The sequence below is a fragment of the Mesocricetus auratus genome, unplaced genomic scaffold (genome assembly GCF_017639785.1).
Source record: "Mesocricetus auratus isolate SY011 unplaced genomic scaffold, BCM_Maur_2.0 Super-Scaffold_100023, whole genome shotgun sequence".
Lineage (NCBI taxonomy): Eukaryota > Metazoa > Chordata > Mammalia > Rodentia > Cricetidae > Mesocricetus > Mesocricetus auratus.
Genome location: NW_024429204.1, coordinates 24,026,127 through 24,049,355, shown reverse-complemented (window position 1 = coordinate 24,049,355; position 23,229 = coordinate 24,026,127). Strand labels below are relative to the sequence as shown.

The 23,229-nt window shown below is 48.2% G+C and overlaps 1 protein-coding gene and 1 long non-coding RNA gene across 2 annotated transcripts; both read right to left on the bottom strand.

The window, feature by feature from the left end:
• Window positions 1-581: 581 nt before the first annotated feature.
• On the bottom strand, window positions 582-4,051 carry LOC110342552. Its single transcript, XR_002384649.2, has 2 exons — window positions 3,848-4,051; window positions 582-874 (listed from the first exon to the last, which is right to left on the bottom strand). It is a non-coding gene; the product is annotated as an uncharacterized LOC110342552 (long non-coding RNA).
• A 14,194-nt stretch (window positions 4,052-18,245) lies between these two features.
• Myc (MYC proto-oncogene, bHLH transcription factor) lies at window positions 18,246-22,937 on the bottom strand. Its single transcript, XM_005078685.4, has 3 exons — window positions 22,552-22,937; window positions 20,230-21,001; window positions 18,246-19,200 (listed from the first exon to the last, which is right to left on the bottom strand). Exons 2-3 carry the CDS (start codon window positions 20,987-20,989, stop codon window positions 18,638-18,640), a joined length of 1,323 nt encoding a protein of 440 aa, XP_005078742.1. The 5' UTR covers window positions 20,990-21,001; window positions 22,552-22,937; the 3' UTR covers window positions 18,246-18,637.
• Between the last annotated feature and the right edge of the window lie 292 nt (window positions 22,938-23,229).

The following is a 23,229-nucleotide window of genomic DNA, read 5'->3' as shown; positions in this document are numbered from 1 at the left end:
TAACAGCCAAGCTCTAATCCAGGTCTCTCACCTCATTGTTTTTTACCATCCACCAAATCCTGCCACCACCTTTTAGCTTTCAAAGGCTTTGAAAGGACGGTCTATAGCTTGCATTTCAAAGAACCGTGTAGCCTGCTCTCTGGCAAGAGGCAAGAACACTGCTCTTGTTGGCTTGTACCCAACAGCAAGAGGAATGAATCTAGTCCCTGTTCTCAGGGACTTAACACCCTTGCTAGAAAATTTCCAGTTAATGATGGTCAGCACAATGAAATGTCAATTACAGCTCGGAGATTTTCATAACTGGAATATACAGGTATCAGGTGACACACACGCACACTCACACGCACACGCACATACTTTTAAATTTTAATGTCAATGTAATTTTAGTGAGTATGAAGGAATAAACAGAACCGACACCCAAACTCTATTTTGAATGTTCACATGTTCATTCATTCATTTCACAGATGTGTGTTGACTGTGATCCTGTCTCATATTGTTCTAGTTCCTGGTTATCCAACAGTTGACAAATAGCCCCAAGTCTCTGTTTTCACAGATTTTGCATTAGATTCAAATAATTTATATGTGTGCTAAAGCAAGGTGATTTAAGGAAAGAAACCCACAGACATCACAAATTCTGAAAATATTGGGGGTAGTCTGGAGCCAGCTCTTATTTGATGGGTGACCTTGGAACAGTTTCCTAATCTTTCTGTGCCTCGGTTTCCCCTTTGACAGCACAGTGATGGGAAGAGTCTCCACATTGTCTGAATTCCGATAACCGTTGCGCAGAGTTGATTACACATCGCACACGCAAGCTGTGCACACAGCAAGCATCCCTGAAGCATCCGTTCTCTTGGCTTGAAGTGCAGGATAAAAGCTGTGAAGGATGATGAAGCGATGACTCAGATCTGGGAAGCCCAGCCCAGGATCTTCGCAAGCACCTGGGGAACTTGTTAAGATGAGCCTTTCCCAGGCTCCACCCGACAGAATTTGACCTAGTAGATTTGGGGCAAGGCCCAGGTTTTAACCCCTGCTTTTTATGTGAGTTACCCAGGGCTGATATAGGGTTCATATGGGCCACTCTGGGACAGAGGAGGACAGAGTGCCTTCCTTGATGCTGTGATATTTTGGAGAATGAACTAACAGGCCAGTGTGTGTCTGGGAGAGGGAGCAGCAGGTACAAAGAGGCAGCAGAGAACAGGTTTGGTCTGGAAAGCTCCAGAAGTTTGCTAGGAGGGGCGGGGGTCCAGTATGTGAGGCTAGTTAGTGTCTCTGGTTTGAGGGTATTTTGCCGCCTGTCCTCGGCCTGCAGAACATGCTGAGTCAAGCTTCAGGGAAACCTGCCAACCAAGAGTATTCTTCAACTTTGAATCATTTGCAGTTTCAGACTTAAATGATTAGAAACCCAAAGCAGCTAGCATCAGAGAGAGAAAAAAAATGACTCCAAAGTGATTGGCGGGTTGACATTGTATTCCTCTTTCCTGGCAGTCTGTACCTGTACCAATCCCCGTGATTTCAGGCAAATTCAGGAAAAGAAAATAGAAGAGCAAGCCTACCCCAGTAATTCTAGCCTGTGGGAGGCTGAGACAGGAGAAGTGCCGAATTCAAAGCCAGCATATAGACTGCAGTGAAATCCTGTCACAAAATAAAATTTAAAATAGGCTTTTCAGAAGAAGAAAAGAAAATAACAGAACATACCCAATGTAACAGCTCCAGAACATGTACAAAACCCTTGTAAGGTATCGTGTTGAAGTGTGGTGCTTTCTCCTGCTTGGCGTTTGAAAGAGATGGGGACTGGAGGCCCTGGCATGATGACACATATCTTTAGACCCATCCCGTGAAAGGCAGAGGCAGAAGCAGAGGCAGAGGGATCTCTGTGAGTTCAGGGCTTGTTTATTTTGGGAAAGATTGACTTAGGGATTTGTTGAAGAATCAAAAGTCCCAGGGATCATTTTTTTTTAACACTGCAGCAGAGTGAAGAGAATGTATGCTGTAATCAGATGGACCCAGATTTGATGTCTGACCCCTCCTTGAATTAGAGGCATGACCTTTGACACGCCATGAAGAGACTCCTAGAAAGAGTGGGTGACATTGGCATTCGGAGTGCATGGCACCTAGATGGCTGGTACTTAGGAGAAGCCTCCCTGATGGCAGCCATGTTTCTCATCAGAAATAAGCTGCTGTCATCCAAAAAAAAAAAAAAAAAAAAAAAAAAGAGGAAGGCTCAGGATCAAGTTGAGATGCGGAAGTCTTTCACTTGAGACTTGTGGAGAAGAGAGTATGAAGTGTGTGTGGCTAAGGGGTCAGCCTTCTGGGGACCCTGAAAGCACAGAGCAATGAGATGAGGAAAGTTGGAAAAAGAGAGTGCTCTCAGCTGGTGGGACACACACACACACACACACACACACACACACACACACACACACACAGGGGGGGGGTGCTACTCTGAGTCGCTGTCAAGCCCTGCCATTCGTGGCTACTAGGAGGAGCCAAGGAGAAGAGGAGGCGTTGGTGGGCAGAGAGTGGGAAGAGAAAGCCAAGTTAAAAAGGGAAGGAAGGAGCCTTGGGTGGGGCTTGGTGTGCAAAGGACCTCAAGGACCTCAAGCAGGAAGAAAACTTCTTCCAGCAGTCTGAGTTTGCTTCCCCTCACAAAGAAGTCTGACCTAGATGGTGAGGACGATGACAATGGTGATGGTGGTGAATTGCTTTAGAGCTAGGGTCTTGCTACAAAATTCCAGTTGGCCTGGTACTTATCATGCAATCCAGGCTGACATTGAACTCCCAGCAATCCTCCTGCTTCCAGCTTCTAAATGTGGAGATTACAGGTGTGTGTGTGTATGTGTGTGTGTGTGTGTGTGTGTGTGAGCATTCCCAGCTTCCAGTCTGGATTACTGAGCACCTACTATGTGCACTTCCCCATTAGAGGTTGATCATGGAGCTGTCCTGAGTTTCAACTTAAGCCCCAGGGGCTTTTCTCTCTGCATCCTCCACAAATCATGTCCACCAGGAACTTCAGAATAAACATGTTGTTAGAAACTGCATCTTTGCCAGATGTTGGTGGCACACGCCTTTAGACCCAGCACTCAGGAGGCAGAGGCATGTGACTCTCTGTGAGTTTGAGGCCAGCCTGGTCTATGGAGCTAGTTCCAGGACAGTTAGAGCTGTTAACAGAGAAACTCTGTTAAAGAAAGAAAGAAAGAAAGAAAGAAAGAAAGAAAGAAAGAAAGAAAGAAAGAAGGAAGGAAGGAAGGAAGGAAGGAAGGAAGGAAGGAAGGAAAGAGAGAGAAAAAGAAAGGAGGGAGGGAGGGAGAGAGGGAGGGAAGGAAGGAAGGAAGGAAAAAGAAAGGAAACACATCTTTACAGACACAGTTTGCTAATATGAGGTCATACTAGATGAGAGTGGATCCTAAATCTGATGAATGGGTGCTTACAAGAAAAGAGGGGAAACGACTCAGTCAGTAAGTAAAGTGCTTGAATGCTGGGCACGTTGCCCTCAGTTTCTAACTCAGCGCTGGCAGGCACATACAGGAGAAGGACCCACGGAGCTTTCTAGTCAGCCAGTCTATCCTAGCTGGTGAGCTCCAAGCCTGTGAGGGAGCCTGTCTCAAAGGAGGTAGGTTGCATTGGTGAGGGCGATGCCTGAGCTTGTCCTCTGTCACCCACCTTTCTGCACACACATGCACATACATGCACGCACAGCCACACACACCATGCACACACAGATGAGAATTACACATACTCGCACGCACGTATCCACAAACATTAAACATGAAAAAGGAAGGTATCCGTGAGGAGCCACACACAGAACATGCACACACAGATGAAGATACACGTATGCACGCACACTTACCTGCAAACATTAAACACAAAAAAGGAAGGTGTTCATAAGGATCCACACACAGATGGGGAAGGATGTGACGTGGACCACGCAGCAGGGAATTCAGTGATGCAGTTGCTAGGCAAGGGGAGTGGAGGATTGCTGGCATCCCGCTGAAGCCAGAGGAGGCAGGAAGGACCCTCCTACTGCTACCTTGATCCCAGACCTCTGCTCTCTGGAGCTCTGTGAACGAAACACTGTTGGTATAAGTCAGCAAAGGGTGGCACTGTGTTGTGGGGGGAGGGGACACTAGGAAATTAATACACCATTTTAAAGGAAAGATGTAACAAGGCACACTCCTTACTTCATAGTACTGTGCTTATGATAGCGTGTGCATAATTGAACAGTGTCCTCCTCTGGCTGGGTTCTGTGGGAACAGAGGTTAAGTCCCCATTTACACAGACACAGACACAGTTTGGATCCAAGAGAAAACTATGAAAGGGGAGTCCAGCCCTCTATCAGAAGACTAATGGGAGGCAGGAATATGAGTGGCCTGGCTGAAACCTCAGCACTTGGGAAGTAGAGGAAGGAGGAGCTGTGTCTACAAGAAAGTTCAAGGCCAACCTGGTAGACAGGAGATGCCTATCTCAAAAACAAATCAACAAATCAAAGCAAACAAAAAACCCACTTAGCAGATGCAAAAGAGACCATCAAAAGGTGGTTGATAAGGGTTTGAAAGATTTGGAAGAACCTAGGCTTGTCAGAAAAGTTTCATTGGTTTAGTCTACTACTATCATTAGGGTTTCAGTACTTTTCATAGGCTGTGGTTTGTGTATTCTGGAGCCTGAGTCCCTTCCCTGTGACATGGTGAACCTATACTACCCTCGTTTATCTGGGAAGATGAAGATCTGGTTGTTTAAAATGACCCCTTTCACTTTCAAAAGGTTTTTACTACTAGTTTGTAGTAAAAACAGGTGAGGCTTTTTTTTTTTTTTTACCTGTTATCTTTTGAGTTGAAATCATGTTAACTACATATTTCAAAGAAAAATTTCCCCAGACATGCTGCTCTTCAGCCTTCCCATGTCAGGGGTGTTCTGTTATTTGAGAACCGTCTGAGACATTTACAGGCATTGCAAGCTGGGAATCTGAAAGCAGGTCTCTGGTGTCAGCAAAAGCTGGGATTACACGAGGTCACTAGCAATGTGACCTTGGCATTTGATGAACAACAACCCTATTTCTGAAGACCCTGTTTTCTCATGAATGCAGTTAAGCTAAGAATTGCTAAGATGATTCATTCAAACTCCCCCCACCCCACCCCCCCAACACACCAAACAGACCAAGAAACAAAAAGTACCTTAGCACAACACTGGCCACAAAATACTGATTTCTCAAGCAGCAGCAGAAAAAGTGCTAAGAATTGTGCTGGAACTCTTCAGAGCTTATTTGGGTTTGGAGTAAACTTCCAGACAGTGGGAGCAGAAACTCTGCAAGCGAAGTCAAGACACTACACAGCCTGGACCACCCACCGTCAGCTATGTCTGTGGGAGAACCTTCAGGACACACTAACCCTGAGTGAAGACAGTGTAAGAACGAAATGTGCAAGCTAAGGAACGACGCTGGCTGAAAACAAGCCTTGGACGAGGATTCTGCGTGTGGTGCTCTCTTAAGACCTTTGGTAGTCCTGCCTTTGTCCAAGCTTTCGTCAAGATAGCAAGTCACCGCAGCGGGAAATGTGAGGAACGTTCTGCCTCCTTCAGGGCTATCCAGTTGGAATGAACGGAAAGTCCTCCTGGTTCATTCAGTACTGGAGGAAGCTTGTTCAAAGGCACTGGTGACTTCCAGAACTGGGGAGTCAGGGGAGTTGGGGGGGCACGCTTGGAATGTACATCGCCAGGTGTTAAGAGAGCCACACAATTGGTGTCTCCAGGGATCCATCAGAAAGGGGGTCCTTGGACCTCTGAATGCTGTTCCAGGGAGGTGTGTCTCTGTCTTGCGGTGCTTTTGCTTTTTTGGGCGTTGAGGTTTGAACCCAGGACCTGGAACTTGCTAAGCACAGATGTTATCATTAAGAGATACCTTCAGCACTCGGTTACCCCAGGGAAGATTCAAGGCAGTTTGTTGTCCCCCAGGCAACTCCTGGTTAAAGGAGGGCATGGTGCTTTCTCGGGCAGCCCAGCCCTCTCCCACTTGGGCAAGAGAAAATGCCAAAAGGAGGGGCTGGGCACTGAAGCTCAGTGGGTAGGGTGCTTGCCTAGCACTATCAAAGTTCAGGACTGTAGAAGAGTTTGGGTGGGGGTAGTGTGTGTGTGTGTGTGTGTGTGTGTGTGTGTGTGTGTGTGTATAATAATGCCAGCACTGACCTGCACTCCAAGCACTCCGGAGTGAAGGTAGGAAGGGCAGGAGTTCAAGGTTATCCTTGACTGCATAGACAACTTGAGAGTAGGCTGGGATGCATGAGTCTTTGTCAAAAGGAAGGAAGAGGAAATAAATAAGGCAAAAAGGATGAAAAGGGGGAGAAAGCCAAAAGGCGATGGAGTCAGCACCAAAGAAGAGCGCTCCTGCTAGGGTGTAGTCACATAAAAGCATACTTGAGGGACGCAGGCACAGTCCCGATGTGCTCCGGAGATGGGAGACCTGCACACAGTGTACACGCTGTCTGTCTGTCCTTCATTCATCTAGAAGGCAAGCCCAACACCTTCCCAACCAGACTGTCCTTGTCCCAGAGAAGCTCCTAGCTCTCTGACCCATTTCCCTGTGTTTGCCTTCCCAGACCTGCCACCCATGGAGGACAAACGACTCTCCAAGGTGCCATGCAAAGTCCCCAGGACCGACACGGAAGGCATCCTGTAACAGACTCCAGGCTGATGGCAGAAGGATGTGTTTGGGAGGGAGATTTGTGCATGAGGGTTTTCTGTGAGAAGGCGGCTTTCCAGGATGTTAGGCACTCAGGAGGCAGAGGCAGGCACACCTCTGAGTTCAAAGCCAGTCTGGTCTACAGAGTGAGTTCAGGGCAGTCAGGGTTACACAGGGAAACCCTGTTTCAAAAAACAAACAAATCAGAATCAGAATGTTATGCCAGGCAGTGGTGGCACATGCCTTTAATCCCAGCATGTGGGAGGCAAAGGCAGGCAGATGTCTGTGAGTTCAAGGCCAGCCTAGTCTACAGAGCAAGTTCCAGGACAGCCTTCAAAGCCACAGAAAAATTCTGTCTCAAAAACAAACAAACGTAAAACCCAAAAAACAAAAACAAAAAACCCCAGAATGTTAGGCTGCTACAAACTACCATGACTTTGGAGAGTCTCATTCTTATAAGATGGCAGGTTGGCGTGGCAGAGCAGATTTGGCCTTGAATTCTATTTCTTTCCTTTCTTTTTTTTTTTTTTTTTTTTTTTTTTTTTGGTTTTTCGAGACTGGGTTTCTCTGTGGCTTTGGAGGCTGTCCTGGAACTAACTCTTGTAGACCAGGCTGGCCTCGAACTCACAGAGATCCGCCTGCCTCTGCCTCCCAAGTGCTAGGATTAAAGGCGTGCGCCACCAACGCCCGACTTCTTTCCTTTCTTGGCCAAAAGTGCTGTAGCAAACTATTTCATTCCCGGGAATCTTTTTCATTTGGTAAGTGGGCACAACTGTTCAAATGATGACATAAAGAATTGGTAAGATTGAAACAACCAACCTGGCTCATAGGAGATCACAGAGACTGACCTGACAACCAGGGAGCATGCATGGGACCTACCTAGATCCTCTATATATGTGACAATTGCGTAGCTCACTATACTGGTAGGTCTCCTAACAGTGGGAGCAGGGGTTGTCCCTAATTCTTTGGCCAGCTTTTGAGAACCTACTCATCATACTGGGTTGCCTTGCCCAACCTTAATACAAGGGGAGGAGCTTGGTCCTACTGCAACTTGATACACCACGCTTTGTTGATACCCACGGTAGCCCTGCCTCTTTCTGAATGGAAACTGAAGAGGAGTAGGATTGGGAATGAGGGGCAGAAGGGAGGTAGGGGGAAAGGAATGAAAGGAGAGGAGGCAGGGGAGTCTGTGGTCGGGACGTAAAATAAATAAATTAATTTAATATAAAAAAGAATTAGTGAGAAGCCAGGAATGGTGGTGCATGCTTATAATCTCAGCACTCAGGATGCAGGAGGATCTGTAAGTTCGAGGTCAGCCTGGTAAACATAGTGAGTTCTAGCACAGCCAGGACTGATAGAAAGACCGAGTCTCAAAAAAAAAGAGAGAGAGAGAGAGAGAGAGAGAGAGAGAGAGAGAGAGAGAGAGAGAGAGAGAGAGAGAGAGAGAGAAAGGAAAAGAAAAAGAAAAAAGAAAAGAAAGAATTGGTGAGAAAACCCACATGAAAACCTGAAATGCTCCCCTTGCACTAGGAACATAAAAACCACTCTTCAAATGTCAGTGCTATTATATTTGTTTACATGGTCATATACCCCCACAGGAATGATTGGGTTCTCCGTATTTCCTGTATACAGGGTACTGGGTCTGGGGGAGGTGACAGCAGTGCGGAACCTAGTGTCTTGGCTTCCAGCGATGCGATGTGACTTCCCACAGCACCATACTCTTGACTGTGGGTGAGTTGCCATCGTATCCACTGGGCCCAGAGAACCCCAGGGGGGTGATGTGACCGTTCCCGTTCAGGAGCTCATTTTTCAACAATGGTCCAAGTCCCTGCAAGGTTTTGGGATTGCCCTGTGTCTCATCCCGTGGCAGAAGTCCCTCCCTCCCTGTGTGTTCCCTCCCTCCTTACCTCCTGGCCTGCTTCCTGTTTCCCCTAGAAAGTTTCAGCCTCTCTCTTAGCAGGGCCCCAACGTATTTAGCATGCTTGATTTACAGCTGTCTTCAAGTCCCTCAGGTGAACACTTTCTCTGAACCTCAAGGCTATCAGATGTTCTGTCAGTCCGCAGACTGAGCCGACAACCAGGGAACCTGCACGGGACTGACCTAGGTCATCTGCATATGTGTGTGACAATTGGCTTGGTCTACTTGTAGGACTCCTAACAATGGGAGCAGGGGCCGTCCCTAGTGCCTGGCTTTTGGGAATCTATTTCACTTACTGGGTTGCTTTGCCCAACATTAACACAAGGGGAGGAGCTTGGTCCTACTGCAACTTGATACGCCATTTGTGCCCTGAAAATAATCCGGTTAATGGTTTGTGCAAATACTTGCTCAGTATATGCCTTGTCTGCTAAGTGGTGGAGTATAGTTATTCCACACCGAAGCATTTGTGCACAATCCATCTACTGGGGAGCTCTTGGCTATGAAGACAAGATGTGTGCAGAGCCAGAGTCGTGGTCAGTTTGGAAGATCCATTCCAGGACTAACTGCTTGTGGCTAAGGAGATCATTTTGGGTACCAGAAAAGCAAGGGAGCAAATCTTATCTCCTAGAATACCTGGTGTCTTAAGACAATTGTGCTACAAAATGTGTAGAGAGGTCTCTGAAGGGCTGTTATGTTGGCTTCGTGAATGCTTAACCGTATCCCCAGCCCAGAAAGACTGCTCCTTCTCTAGAGGCTACACTTCAAAAACTGAGACTTCTAATTTATTTGTGAGTTTTTTTATGGACTGAAGATGGAAGCCCTCCCTCTCTGAGCTATATCCCGGCCTTTTTTTCCTCCAAAGATTTTTTTTTATTTTTAATTTTGTGTGTATGAGTGTTTTGCTTACACACACACACACACAGACACACACACACACACATATCTGTCGCATGTACATGCCTGGTGCTAAGGAGTTCAGAAGAGTGGATCATAACTGGAGTTACAAACGCTTGGAAGCTACTGTGTGGGTTTCGGGAACTCAACCCGGGTCCTATGAGTGAACTGACCAGGCATATTTTGAAAACCACTCCTCTGCCTTTGAGAAAAACCAAATGTGGATTCTACTGTAGAGTCCTAGACAGAAAATATCAGTTGGCAGAAATGAAATGGTCATGGAGACCTAGGGACAGAGCTTTTAGGCTGAAAACCTGGAGGGACTTAGTTACTATTAGATATAGAGAGGAAGGCAGGTGAATCCAACTCACTTATGAACCGGAGTGGGTTTCAGATCTTAATTTTCTGCAAATCCCTGGTGGAGGGTGTACCTTCCTCAGTCCCCTGGTTGTCTCTTAAATTCCCACGCCATTGCATATCACCGAGAGGCTGGGCTGGCTCAAAACAATAGAGATTGCGTGGGTACAGCTAGTTTGGGTACAACTAAAGTGATCCAGGGCTTTAACTGTATTTGTTTTTATGCCTCTCACAGAACTTGAGGAAAACAAAACACCGGCCCCATGACCTCGCCTTTCAGACTGTCCGTCGTTCTAAGATGGACTATGTATGAGAATCTCTCTTTTACAAAAAGTTCTCCAGATATGAAGAATCTGGTTTTTTTTTTTTTTTTTTTTTTTTTTTTGGTTTTTCGAGACAGGGTTTCTCTGTGGCTTTGGAGGCTGTCCTGGAACTCACTTGGTAGTCCAGGCTGGTCTCGAACTCACAGAGATCCACCTGCCTCTGCCTCCCGAGTGCTGGAATTAAAGGCGTGCGCCACCAACGCCCGGCAGAATCTGGGTTTTTAAACAACTGTGTTCTTCCTTTTATCTCTGAGCAGTGAGGGCCATAATGACCTAGAATCCAACTAGGGGACAGTCCTTTCTTTCTTGTTTTGGTTTTTGGAGACAGAGTTCCTCTGTCTGGAACTCGTTGTCCTGGAACTCACTCTGTAGACCAGGCTGGCCTTGAACTCTCAGAGATCTGCCTGCCTCTGCCTCCTGAGTGCTGGGATAAACGGATTAAGGGAGCACAACACCACGACCAGGCTTCTCCCTTTGTCCTGGAAAGATCTTTCCTTTCTTTGCTTTGGAGGCTGACAATTACAGAATCCCAACCCCGGAACCAAGCCGCTTAGCTTGCTTTAAGGGTGGACTTGTGACTCCAGGAGACCAATCATAATCTTTGCTGCTGCTAACCTCTGGCTGGAAGGGAGGGGTTTTCATTCTTCAAAAGCCAAAGTCAGCTGAATCAGGACAGTCACTGGCAGTTTGGGTTACAGAGGGAGGCCCAGTCTCAACCCTTCTATACCCCGCAACCTCAATAAAACTTTGAAAAATGAAATAAGATTTTTTAAAGAATCGACAACAGCCTACAGCTGCTGGCAACCGTGGGATAATTGTGTTTGAGACGAAGCTACAGAGAGGCTCCTGAAGTTCGTTTTTGAACCTGGGATCCAGTCTTGGCCAACATCTATACCATAGATGAGCCAACATCTGTCCCTTCCTTCCTTCCTGCCCTCCTTCCCCCCCCCCCTCCCTGTCTTCACTACCTTCTTTCTTTCTCCGTCCTGGTTTCTTTTTCGTTCCTTGTTGGTTTTGCCAATTTGAAGAGTTTCTGTCACCTGGAACTTATGGTCGATAATGAGCAGGTGGAGAGAGAGAGGCTGTTGCTCAGGACGCTGCTGCCTGGGCTGAATTAGGTACTCTCTCTCTCTCTCTCTCTCTCTCTCTCTCTCTCTCTCTCTCTCTCTCTCTCTCTCTCTCTCTCTCGGTTGTTTTTTGTGGTTTTTTTTCTTTTCCCCCCAAGACAGGGTTTGTTTCTCTGTGACTTTGGTCTCCAGAGGGATTTGTTTGTTTGTTTGTTTGTTTGACTGGTTTTGGTTTTTCGAGACAGAGTTTCTCTGTATAGCAGCACTGGCTTTCCTAGAACTCACTCTGTAGACCAGGCTGGCCTGGAACTCACAGAGATCCGCCTGCCTCTGCCTCTGCCTCTAGAGTGCTGAGATCAAAGGCGTGCCCCACCTAAGCAGGTGATAAGAGATTTGTTAAATCGGTGCAGAGCAAAGGGTTGAAAGTGGTGAAAATGGCTGACAGCTTCAGGATATAGAGTCTTAGAACAGATGCCACAAATACGTGCACATTTATTCTTTTATATACCTACCCATTTATTTATTCAAAGAAAAAAATGTTTTTGAGACATATGTAGCCCTTGCTGGCTTGGAGCTTGTGGAAGTCTGCCTGCCTCTGCCTCTGGGATTAAAGGTGTGCCTTGTCCCACCTGGTTTCAACCTGGTTTTGTATGTCAGCGAGTGTGGTCTTTAGGATGTCAAGATAGGAGAAAAAGACATACTACTGCCTGTTCTTAAGAGTTCTAGCAGGAAGAGATGTGGTGATGCATGCCTTTAATTCCAGCACTCCTGAGACAGGCAGGCAGATCTCCATGAGTTCAAGGGAAGTCTGGTCTTCCTTGTGAGTTCCAAGACAGGCAGAGTTACAAAACAGAGAGACCCCTGTCTCAAAAGACTGGATATGGGGAGGGCAGAAGAGGGTTTTTGTTTTTGTTTGTTTGGTTTTTTTCTTTTCTTTTCTTTTCTTTTTTTTTTTTTGAGACAGGGTTTCTCTGTATTGTTTTGGAGGCTGTCCTGGAACTTGTTCTGTAGACCAGGCTGGCCTGAAACTCAGAGAGATCTGTCTGCCTCTGCCTCCCGAGTGCTGGGATTAAAGGCTTCTGTGCCACCAATGCCCGGCTCCAGAAGAGGTTTAAACATGTTTTCCTCTAAAGACGGACATGACAATTGGCAGAGGGAGAGAGTGGTGCCAGCCCAAGTAGGAGAATAGCCTGACCAGCGAGGTCGTCACCCGGAAGAATCTTTACCTAGAGGGGAGGAAAGGACCGATTTTCCCTTGGTCATTCATATTTTGCACACAGCCAAGAAAGGGCTCCAGACATGCAACATGTAACATGCAGCCTGCAACATGTAAGGCAAAGCCACCCGCCAGCTACCCACCTGTGACAGCTGCCACTTTGACTCTTTCTTTTCTGTGGGCAATTCTTCCCTTCTCCGAGTCTAGCCTACCATCGTGGAAATCAATTATGCCCTTGTCTTATCCTCTCAAAATCAAATCGCCTACAACATGCTCTAATGGGAATCCGTTCTTCTGCCCGATGGACCCATCTCTTTCCTTGCCTTTGTAGCTCTGCGGCCTGAAACAACTTTGCTTCTGCTTCATCTCCTGCTCAGGTCTGAAGTACCATCAAAGCCATCAAAGAGCCTTCCACTTAGCCCTTTTAGACAGTTACTGAACAGCACTTTCCTGCCAGCTGCTGTTGGACAAGACCCACTAGGTTCCATTCTTCTAGGAGTTGGTCTGATAATCAGGACAGATGGTCTCAGTGGATGGGAGTAGAGTCAGCAAACTGGCCTTGTCTCAATGTTACTGGAGGTGAACGTAGACAGTTGAGTTAAGGGTGTGCCAGGCTGACCGGCTGCCACGTTTGTGGATGGGTAGGCGGTGAGTGGATCAGAGAGGACGACGGGAGGGTGGCTTTAATGCAGTAGGTAGCAGAAATCCACCGAAGAGTTTTACAATAAGCAGGGGCCTGGCATATCTGTGCTTGGAAATGATAGCTGGTTTGCTGTGGTGGAAGAGACAGGTATTCTCAGACTTCATCGAGTACCGGGGCTCATTAGAACATTTTCTAGAAGAGTTGGTTGTGCATCCCTGTAATCCTAGCCCTTGGGAGACGGTGAAAGGTCCTGCTGTTTGAATTTATCCCCCAGTCGCATCTACAGTGAGTTCAAGTCCATTCTGGGTAATATGAGACTCTAATCTCAAAACAAAAACAAAACCACATAGCAAAACAAAAATAGGATCTTAACCGAGAATATGAATGTATTTGCATCCTAGAATCACACAGTGGAAATTCCTAGAGAAAATACTTCATGAAACCCTGGGGCATGGTGTCCCAGGCTGGTAATCCCAATACTCCAGGGGCTGACACAGCAAGAGGTACCAGAGTTTGAAGCCAGCCTGGTCTGCACAGTGAGATCCTGTTTCAAAAAACAAAGGAGCAAAACCCAAATTACTGTAGGGGGGCTGGGTGCTGGGACTAAATGCCTAACGATAGGCTATTGTCTCAGGCAGATGAAGGAGCTGGAGGAGGATGGATACTGGGTGGGTGGATGGAGATAGAAGAGTGGTCCTGAGAAGCATCCTTTCTCGTAGCCCAGTGGGCCCTCGCTGTGCATCTTTTTTTTTTTTTTTTTTTTTTTCGAGACAGGGTTTCTCTGTGTCTTTGGAGGCTGTCCTGGAACTAGCTCTTGTAGACCAGGCTGGCCTCGAACTCACAGAGATCTGCCTGCCTCTGCCTCCCGAGTGCTGGGATTAAAGGCGTGGGCCACCAACGCCCAGCTTCGCTGTGCATCTTGAGGCCTTAGACACAGTCCAAACAGCAAAGCATCCTTCCTGACTTTGGCTCTTCCTCATTCGGGCTTCCCTGCAATCTGCTTCTGATGCTTTTCCTTAGCGTCCTTCTCAGAATGTCCTGTACTTGGTCCTCATCACTTGTTCCTAGGACTTGAACTCCCACCTACTATGTTCGAAGTGCCCTGAAACTATTAGTAAAACAACCCACGGTCTCTGGAGATGTCACCCATCATCGGACACTTACCTGGCATGCACGAGGCCCTAGAGTCTATCCCCTGTGCAATAAAGTAAAAATAGCATATTAAAACAGGCAGTAAACTGACTTAGAGCCTCAGTGCTTGGTGCTTTATTTGTTCTTTGCCAATACAAATGCCTGGGGGCAGGATCTGTTGTGTCTTATTTGTTATTTTCAATCCCCCTACCCCACCCCGCAACACACACGCATGCACAGTATGAATGCATAGTAGGGACTCAAAGATGTATGACTGAGTAAATAATCTAAATAATTTCTGCTTAAAAATGGAATCCACTGCTGGGTGGGGAGGCACATGCCTTTAAACCCCAGTACTCAGTGGGGAGAGGCAGGCAGCTTGATGAGTTCTAGACCAGCCAGGACTAAATAGTAAGAACGCCCCCTTCAGAAAAAAAAAAGAAAGAAAGAAATAGAATTTCTTTAATCCTAGCACTTAGGAGACAGAAGTTCACCAAGTTCGAGGCCAGCCTGATCTACAGAGAGAGTTCTAGGATAGCCAGGGATACACAGAAAAACCCTATCTCAAAAAACCAAAAACCAAAACAAACAAACAACAGTAAAAAAGAGTTGATTTGGGAATATTGATAATATATCCAATTTTTAGCACACAGTAAACGTTAACTGCTATTATTCCCAATGGTTGTGTGACTTTGGGACAGCAATTTAACAAGTCTGCGTGTGAACTTCAGTATTGTCACATTCAACAATTGTTGGCGGTGGGGGTCCTGTAGAAAGCAGGTGTATTCCAACCTAGCTTTCCCCAAAGCTCTGGGTCCCCGAGCCCACACACCTCAGGCTGCACTGGAGAGTTCAGCCTTTAATGAAGTGATGGGGTGACAACTGGAAGAGAGAGTTGGGGATTGTAGGGAGCCTCAGGCATTGTTTAGAAACAAAGAACATTCCTTTCAGCCTCAGAAGACCTACATCCCATTAACACTTGTTCCCTTCAACCCTAGTCTTCCTAAAGAGCTTAGAGTAGCCTAATATTGAATGAAATAAAACTCAAAAGGGAAATCCACTCAGTCACTTAGTCAACTTACACCGGTTTGGCAAAGCCTCTATCACTGGGTGTTTTCCCTAAATTGACAGTTTGTTGGGATATCTCCGGAAAGGGATTGAGCAACAACGAAAAATATCGCTAAAATGTTAGCAGTGAGCAGGGGAATCCTTTAGGTTTAGTTTTATTTGGTTTGCAGTGTTGGGGATCAAGCATGGGTGCCAGCCAAGTGTCCTATCACTGAAATACAACCCAGCCCAGGCTTCATCGTTTAAAATGAGCCCGTTCTCATCCTGGTGACTTTGTTACTGCCTTCCTCCTCCTTTGAAATAGACCTAGAATGATCCCTAACCTTAAGTGAAACATTTGTTCCTGATGGTACCTCCTAGTGGTATATTTACAGACAGACTGGAGGCCCATCTTCCAACGTGTTACAACCCAAGGATCAATTTTTGTTGGGAAGAAAGGCTTTGGGGTCGCTTAAGCCATGCTGAAAAATAATTATTAACTGGATTAGTCATCCATTTTTGTAAACAAACTACAGAAAATACCCCCTTACTTTTTTTTTTTTTTGTTCCCTTTCCCAAGCTTAGTGCCCAAGTTTGTCTTAAAGACCCACAGAGGATTCCACTTTATATATGATCAAGCTTGGAATGATCCGAGGACTGTCCTGGGATTGTGACAACTTTGTTCATCTTAATGTCTGATTGATTGCTCTATAAGGTTGGTCTCCAATGTTGCTCCCCTCCAAATGGCGACATATAATAACACTTCCTTCCTGATTGCCCAATCTATTCCCAAGCATCACCATCCCAGGAATCCTCAGGGGGACAGCCTTCAACTCCAATGTCATGGCTAAAAGACAGTGACTAGCTAAGTCTTGTATACTCCAGAAGGCTCCCCCACCCCATCTTGATTGTTACAATTTGATTGCACAATGTGACAGATTCCCAGGAGTCCCGACTGGCTGTGAAAGCCTTCCTGACTTTCTGGAAGGAAGCTGGCTGATGTCCTGTTTTCAGACCTTTGCCTGGCTTGGTAAAGCTGAGAGATGCCCTGATAGGCAGCTGGGATACTTCCTTTCCATTCCCACCGCCAGACCCGGAATCATTAAACTTCTTTCCTGGTCGTTTGGAACAGGGAGTTGTTTTCCTAAGCAGGGCTGCTCTCCTATTCCTTGGGCTTGCCTGGACTTAGTGATTCAACCTCACATCTTCCCAGTTCTCAAGTGAGTCATCCCAGGGCTGCACTCCAGCCTAGGGCCACAAAGGGGCAAAGAGGGAGCTGTTTGAGAGCAACCCCTGCTTTTGTAACCCTTTGAACTACTCAAAGTCTTGGGTTTGTGTTTTCCTTTGACTTTAGGGTAGAGGGTACAACAGTTTGAAGCTGAGGGTGGGCCTAAATGAGCCTAAAAGAAGGATCAAAACAACAAAATGCTAAATACTTGGATTATTTTAGGATGCCAAAGACAGGGTTACCGAGGAGTGATGGTAGATTGAAGTCCCAAAGATGCTTGAGATCTTCTCTGAGACAATGAAGTCATTTAGAACACTTAGGATATCCTCCTCTGGCCTCTACTGACATGTTCCAGTCTCTGGCTTGGTCTGTGGGTTTTCAGAGACTTTTAATTAATAAGATACCCATTGAAAAATGCCTTCTCCTGGACTAATGATGAGCATGTGTCATGAGTGTGTGAAAGTGCTTGGGAAGGAGGGAGAGCTTGCAATTTCTAAAATAATGACTCCCATGACAAAGCCTGATTATGGTTTCTTTTATGATCTGAACAGTAGCATTTCCAAACTGGCTTCTTCCCAGGGGCGAGTAGGGATCTGATGGGGTGCAAAAAGAGAGCGGATAAGGCAGGGGTGAATGAGCTATGTTCTTCTCAGAGTAAAAGACCGAGCCATAGTCAGCAGCATAATTCCCCCCAAAACTCCCCAAAAAGCCCAGAAAACCCACCAACAAAAAGAGGGGAACTGGTACTTGAGCCAGTCTGAATATTGAAACTTAAATGACTCCTGTCTCATAGGTAGCAGGGTTACTCTTCCTGGATGAGCTGTTAAGTGATGTTGACTCCCTTGGGTGCACAGATGGATCGTTTCAGGGCTGTTTCTATCTGTATAGTGCGAGGAAACCACAGTGCCTCTTTTATGGCTCTGCTGTAGTAGACTTCTACGTCAAAGCTGAGAGCAGGGCCTGGAACAAGGGAGTTCATTCTTAGCCTCCTAACCAGCAGCTTTCCCCATCCGAGGACCCCCAGAAGAGCAAAGGCATGGCAGCAAGGGTGTGCTTTCGAGACGGAGGCCCCAGATTCCCATTTTTGTTCTGTGCTCTCACACACTGAGCTCCACAACCCTCTGGAACTTTGAGAGCTTGTTTTGGAAACTAAGTGAAACCTAGCGGTGGCATTCTTCTTTAGAGGCTTAGGAGATAAGTGAGGGGAAGGGGCTGCCACCTGGGAGCCACAGGCAAAGAACAAAAGGAGGCTCCCTCCCTTCCCCCCATCTGCTCCTCTGCAGGGCAGAGTCCCGGGCTTGAAGTGACCAGGGGAATGGCTTCAGTTAACTGCAGGGGATTTTGCCATCCCTCGCCTCTCTGTATATTTAACTGTTATCTTTAACCTCTTGCCTCTCCTTCTCCTGCATCTAACCTTCTCACCCGCCTTTTGCCCTTTCCTAACTAGCAACTCTGGTTCTTATCACCATTTGCAGGAAGTGTCTCATAACCCCAAGAGTTTAAAGGCCTGGAGGCCCCCAGCCCCATTTTAACAAAGAAAACCCTTTGCCTCTTCCTTTCCATCTTTGTAAACCCACCTTGTGAAAATGGTCAAATTCTGTTCATTTGGAATTGAGGAAGAAAAAAATTGGGAGAGAGAGGAAAGAAACAAAACACAAGAGTAGGCTTAATTATATTTTTTCCAATTATTTTATTTTTTTCTAAAAACAATAGAAAAAAATCAACTTTAAAAATGAAAATGTATTTAAATAAAAAAAATTATGGTTTATAATACATGTCTTAAAATCTTGTATAACTGTTATAAACGTTTTATTAAAGTTATTTACATTTAAGGGTCCTATTTACATTGGAAGAGTGGGTAAACTTTAAGATTTTCTTTAAAAACAATTAAATACAAATCTGTTAAAGGAAAAGAAAAATGATGGGAAGCATAAAAAAAAGTTCTTTTATGCCTAAAGTTTGAGGCAGTTAACATTATGGCTGAAGCTTACAGTCCCAAAGCCCCAGCCAAGGTTGTGAGGTTAGGCTGTGAGCATGCATTTAAAGTCCTGCGTATCAGTTCTAAGGAACCGCTCTCCCTGCTCTCCCTGAGTAAGGAGAGAGGATTCCGGATCGATTCCAGCTCCTCCTCGGCAAATGGGTCAGTTCACGCACCAGAGTTTCGAAGCTGTTCGAGTTTGTGTTTCAACTGTTCTCTCCGCTTCCTCAGTAAGTCCTTTTCTGAGATGAGCTTGTGTTCTTCGGCTTGGATGGACAGGATGTAGGCGGTGGCTTTTTTGAGGATAACTACCTTGGGGGCCTTTTCATTGTTTTCCAACTCCGGGATCTGGTCACGCAGGGCAAAAAAGCTCCGCTTCAGCTCGTTTCTCCTCTGCCGCTCCAAGACGTTGTGCGTTCTCCTCTTGTCGTTCTCCTCTGTGTCTGAGGACCTGGGGCTGGCACATTTGCGGTTGTTGCTGATCTGTTTCAGGACCCGGCCACTGTCCAACTTGGCCCTCTTGGCAGCAGGATAGTCCTTCCTCGTGGAGGGGGGCGCTGCGTAGTTGTGCTGGTGCGTGGAGACATGGCACCTCTTGAGAACCAGCGGGCTGTGTGGAGGTTTGCTGTGGCCTCCTGATGGGGATGACCCTGATTCGGACCTCTTAGCAGGGGGCTGCCTCTTTTCCACAGACACGACATCAATTTCTTCCTCATCTTCTTGTTCTTCCTCTGAAGGAAAGAAGAAGAAATCACCGTTAGTAATGCCCACTTCAACCTAGATGTCATATAACATTTGATCAATGCTATGAAAATGCCAAGTATTGCTATGCCCCAAAGGGTTCTGAAGGAAATTTGCACCAGATCTAAACACCATCTTCCCTTCTCCCCAGAAAGGCAGAGCAGGCTTAGGGCACAGGTGAGAAAATTACCATGTACCAGGATATGGCATCCATGCCAATTCTTACCTAAGACTTAATGAGGCCCCAGACACACCCAAAGGAAAGCATATTCCCAAGCACCTCCTATTTTTAAGGGACTTTACCAAGAACCCTTCAGGTGTTGTGAGTGATCGCTGCAAATCTCTTGGTATGACTTTAACAACTCCCTTTTTTACTGGAAGTGCAATAATAAAGGTTTGCAGCTTTGCCAAATGTCCTGGTAGGGGTGGTGGGGGGAGGAAAAAATTCAAATTGGACAGGATTGGCTTTGAAGTGTTCAAAACAGGATGGGGGAAAAAAAAAGACCAGTTCCTCAAGTCTTTATGAACTTTCACTAGTCCCTGGCATTGAGGCTAAAGTGTGTCCTGCTTCTGTCATTGCTTCTCTTGGGTCTTGTGCAAATTTATCCATTAAAATTCAAATATTTTTCCGAAAGTCAAGAGAAGAAGCAGGTAATTCATTCACTCTCCATGGTATCAGTTCTAACCCTCATTCACACCCTTCCCAGGGTAATTAAAATGCTTAAGAGAGGTAAAAGGGAGTGGATTGCGTTGAAAGATAAGCCAGAAGATTTAAAAACCCAAATGAAATTCCTGAGGGGTGGGAAGGGCGGAGGGGGGGAGGAAGGGGGGAGCTGGAGCTGACAACCAGGGCGGTCTGGGGGAAGGGGAGGGAGGGCTCGCTGAAGCACAGACATCCAGGGATGAAGAGCCCTTGACAGAGAGGGAAAGAGGGGTGAGCCCAGGGGTCAATTGAATTAATGCCAATGAGGTCCATCCCACCTCTCCATCCTGTCCTGCTGGGAATGCCCCCGGCTTACCAGAGTCGCTGCTGGTGGTGGGAGGTGTCTCCTCATGCAGCACTAGGGGCTCGGGGCTGGCCCGTGGGGAGGACTCTGAGGACAGCAGCGAGTCCGAGGAAGGAGAGAAGGCTGTGGAGTCGGACGAGGTACAGGACTTGGGCGAGCTGCTGCTGTCGTTGAGCGGGTAGGGGAAGACCACCGAGGGGTCAATGCACTCGGACGCGGCGGCGGTGAGGTCCTGCAGGTACAGGCTAGAGGTGGAGCAGCCGCTGTGCCCGCGGGCGGGGCTCGGGCTGGCGCTGTCTTTGCGCGCAGCCTGGTAGGAAGCCAGCTTCTCCGAGACCAGCTTGGCGGCGGCTGAGAAGCCGCTCCACATACAGTCCTGGATGATAATGTTCTTGATGAAGGTTTCGTCGTCAGGGTCGCAGATGAAGCTCTGACTCACCATGTCTCCTCCAAGCAGCTCGGTCACCATCTCCAGCTGATCGGCGGTGGAGAAGTTGCCGCCGCCACCGTCGTCGTCCTCCCCTGGGGAGAAGGACGCAGCGACCGCAACATAGGATGGAGAGCAGAGCCCCGAACGGCGGCTGGGGGACAGGGGCGGGGTGGGCAGCAGCTCGAATTTCTTCCAGATATCCTCACTGGGCGCGGGCGGCTGCAGCTCGCTCTGCTGTTGCTGGTGATAGAAATTCTCTTCCTCGTCGCAGATGAAATAGGGCTGCACCGAGTCGTAGTCGAGGTCATAGTTCCTGTTGGCGAAGCTCACGTTGAGGGGCATCGTCGTGGCTGTCTGTTAGAGGGGGGCACAGGAAGGGGAGCAATGCTAGAGTTAGCCAGCTCTGGTTGATGCAGAAACCTGGCGCCGCGCGTACCCCAATCCTGAACCACTCCCCTTCCAGTGTGCGGTTCTTCCAAGCAAGTGTGTGTGTGTGTGTGTGTGTGTGTTGGGGGGAATGCTCTTTTTCACTCCCTACTATCTCGACGCACATCGGACCAGCAGCTGCTCCCGAGTCCCCGCCTCCTTGGAGCAGGGACTTAGCCCTGCAGACGCCCAGGAATCGCCATCGGCCTTGGCCTCCTTCAGAGGCTGAGGGAGGCGACTGTAGGGAATACAGGCTGCCAAAAGCCGAGGCGCAAAGTTTTGCGCCACCTGAAGGAGAAAGGCGAGAGGCGCCGCGGTGCTAGGCCCCCTCCCGCACCAGCTCTCTGCGCCGCCAACCCGGTCCGGGTCCCCGCTAGCGCCGTCGCCGCCGCGCTCCTACCCAGCCGGCGCCGCCGCCCCTCTCCGCCCTCCTCTTTCTCCACCCCCAGCGCGCCCCCCTTCCTTCCTCTGCCGGCTTTTCTTTCCGACTGCTGGCTTGGAGGGGCGAGCTCAGCCTCCGGCTTTAACAAGCCTCGCCAAATAAAAGGGGAGGGGGTGTCAAATAGTAACAGGGACGCCTCCCTTCCCCACTCTAGACCTCGAGGCCACTGCGCCAGAGACCCCGCAGCGATTCGGCACCCCGAGCCGGGCGTCTTCCCTCTCCCGCCGAGGGTAGCAGCTGTTACGGAACAGCCCAGATCACGATTCACCGCAGTCTTCCTAGCAATTCAGGGGCGCGGGGATACCCGCGGATCCCAACCCGGAATGTGAGGATTCCCCCTGGTTTCCCCCAACGAATTGGTCACATCACTGCCCCTGCCTCCCGTCACTGCGCTAGCCCGGCACCAAGTCCTAACACCGTGGAGGTCAGGTTTAAATTTTACTATTATACTATTTTTTTAAAAATTATTATTCCTATTTTTAAAGCTAAAGGGCAACTTATTAAAGGGGTCAGGGGCAAGTTGGAGTAGCCGCTGGGGATTGGCGGGCGGGACGCACCTCTGAGCCGGTCTCCGGCTGTCAGAAATGCAGTAACCCGAAATTTAAATGCCCTCCCGGAGACCGGGAAAAGTCAGAGGCTGCAGAGCCTTCTCGATTCCACACGCAAAAGGTAATCCCTTTTCCAAAGACCCCAGGATACTAAGGACTTTCTCGACCTCCGGGTCCAATCCCCCAAAGGACACAAATAGCATTTAATGTAGAAAAGCGAGAATGTCCAACAGGCCAGGGTCAGCGTTAACCCAGAGGAACCTCTGGAACCCAATTTCAAAATGCACACCCCGGTTTTTCCTTCCCCCTTTGCTCTGTCATCTTGACAAGTCTGTCCCATCCACCCCAGCTCCACCCCGGCCTACCCCAACCAACGACTCTGCTTAAAGTGTCAAAAGCACAGGAATGGAAGAAAAGGCTACGCTGACCGGCCGCTGCGTTCAAGGCGCCGAGAAAATCCATTAGAAGACCAGCAGATCTGGGCTTACCGGGTTTTCCACCGCCCCAAGGATATCCAGTCTCCAAAGACCGCGAAGAGCTCCTTTCGGGGGAGCCGATCGCAGGCAGACGCAGAGAACACTGTCCCCAAATAGACAAAAATTTCCTCCCCGGCGCCTGGGGAGTCCTGTCCTCACTCGCCGATTGTAAGTTCCAGTGCAAGTGTCTGCCCGCTGCAATGGGCAAAGTTTCCCAGAGGGGGCGAGGGTGGCGATCGCTGGTGCTGGGTCAGCCGGAGGGCTGGGGCAGGGGGGCGGCAGGCCCGGAGGCGAAGCCCCTCTCACTCCCAAGCTGCCTTCCCAGGACGCCCGGAGCGCGGCTCTGCACACTGAGCTCCTTCCAACTCGCCCGCTCACTCCCTCTGTCTCTCGCTGGAATTACTACAGCGAGTCAAGAAAAAACGCCCCGAAAAGCTCCTTTTATACTGCGACTCAGGCAGGATCCTCCCCCTCGGTTCTTTTTCCCGCCAAGGCTCGGCGAAGCCCTGCCCTTCTGGAGGCAGGAGGGGAGTAGAGTGGGGCGCGGTGGCGGCGGCCAGCAGAACAGCCCGGGGGTCCTCGGCCGCGTAGACCCTGGGTTTTTTTTAAAGGACTGGTGGGCGGGGATTCTCTCTCTCTCTCTCTCTCTCTCTCTCTCTCTCTCTCTCTCTCTCTCTCTCTCTCTCTCTC

Coding starts and splice junctions, on each gene's coding strand:
- Myc (XM_005078685.4), bottom strand. CDS start 20,989: ATGCCCCTCAACGTGAGCTTCGCCAACAGGAACTATGACCTCGACTAC. Junction 19,201..20,229: donor CACCACCAGCAGCGACTCTG/GTAAGCCGGGGG, acceptor TCTTTCCTTCAG/AGGAAGAACAAGAAGATGAG.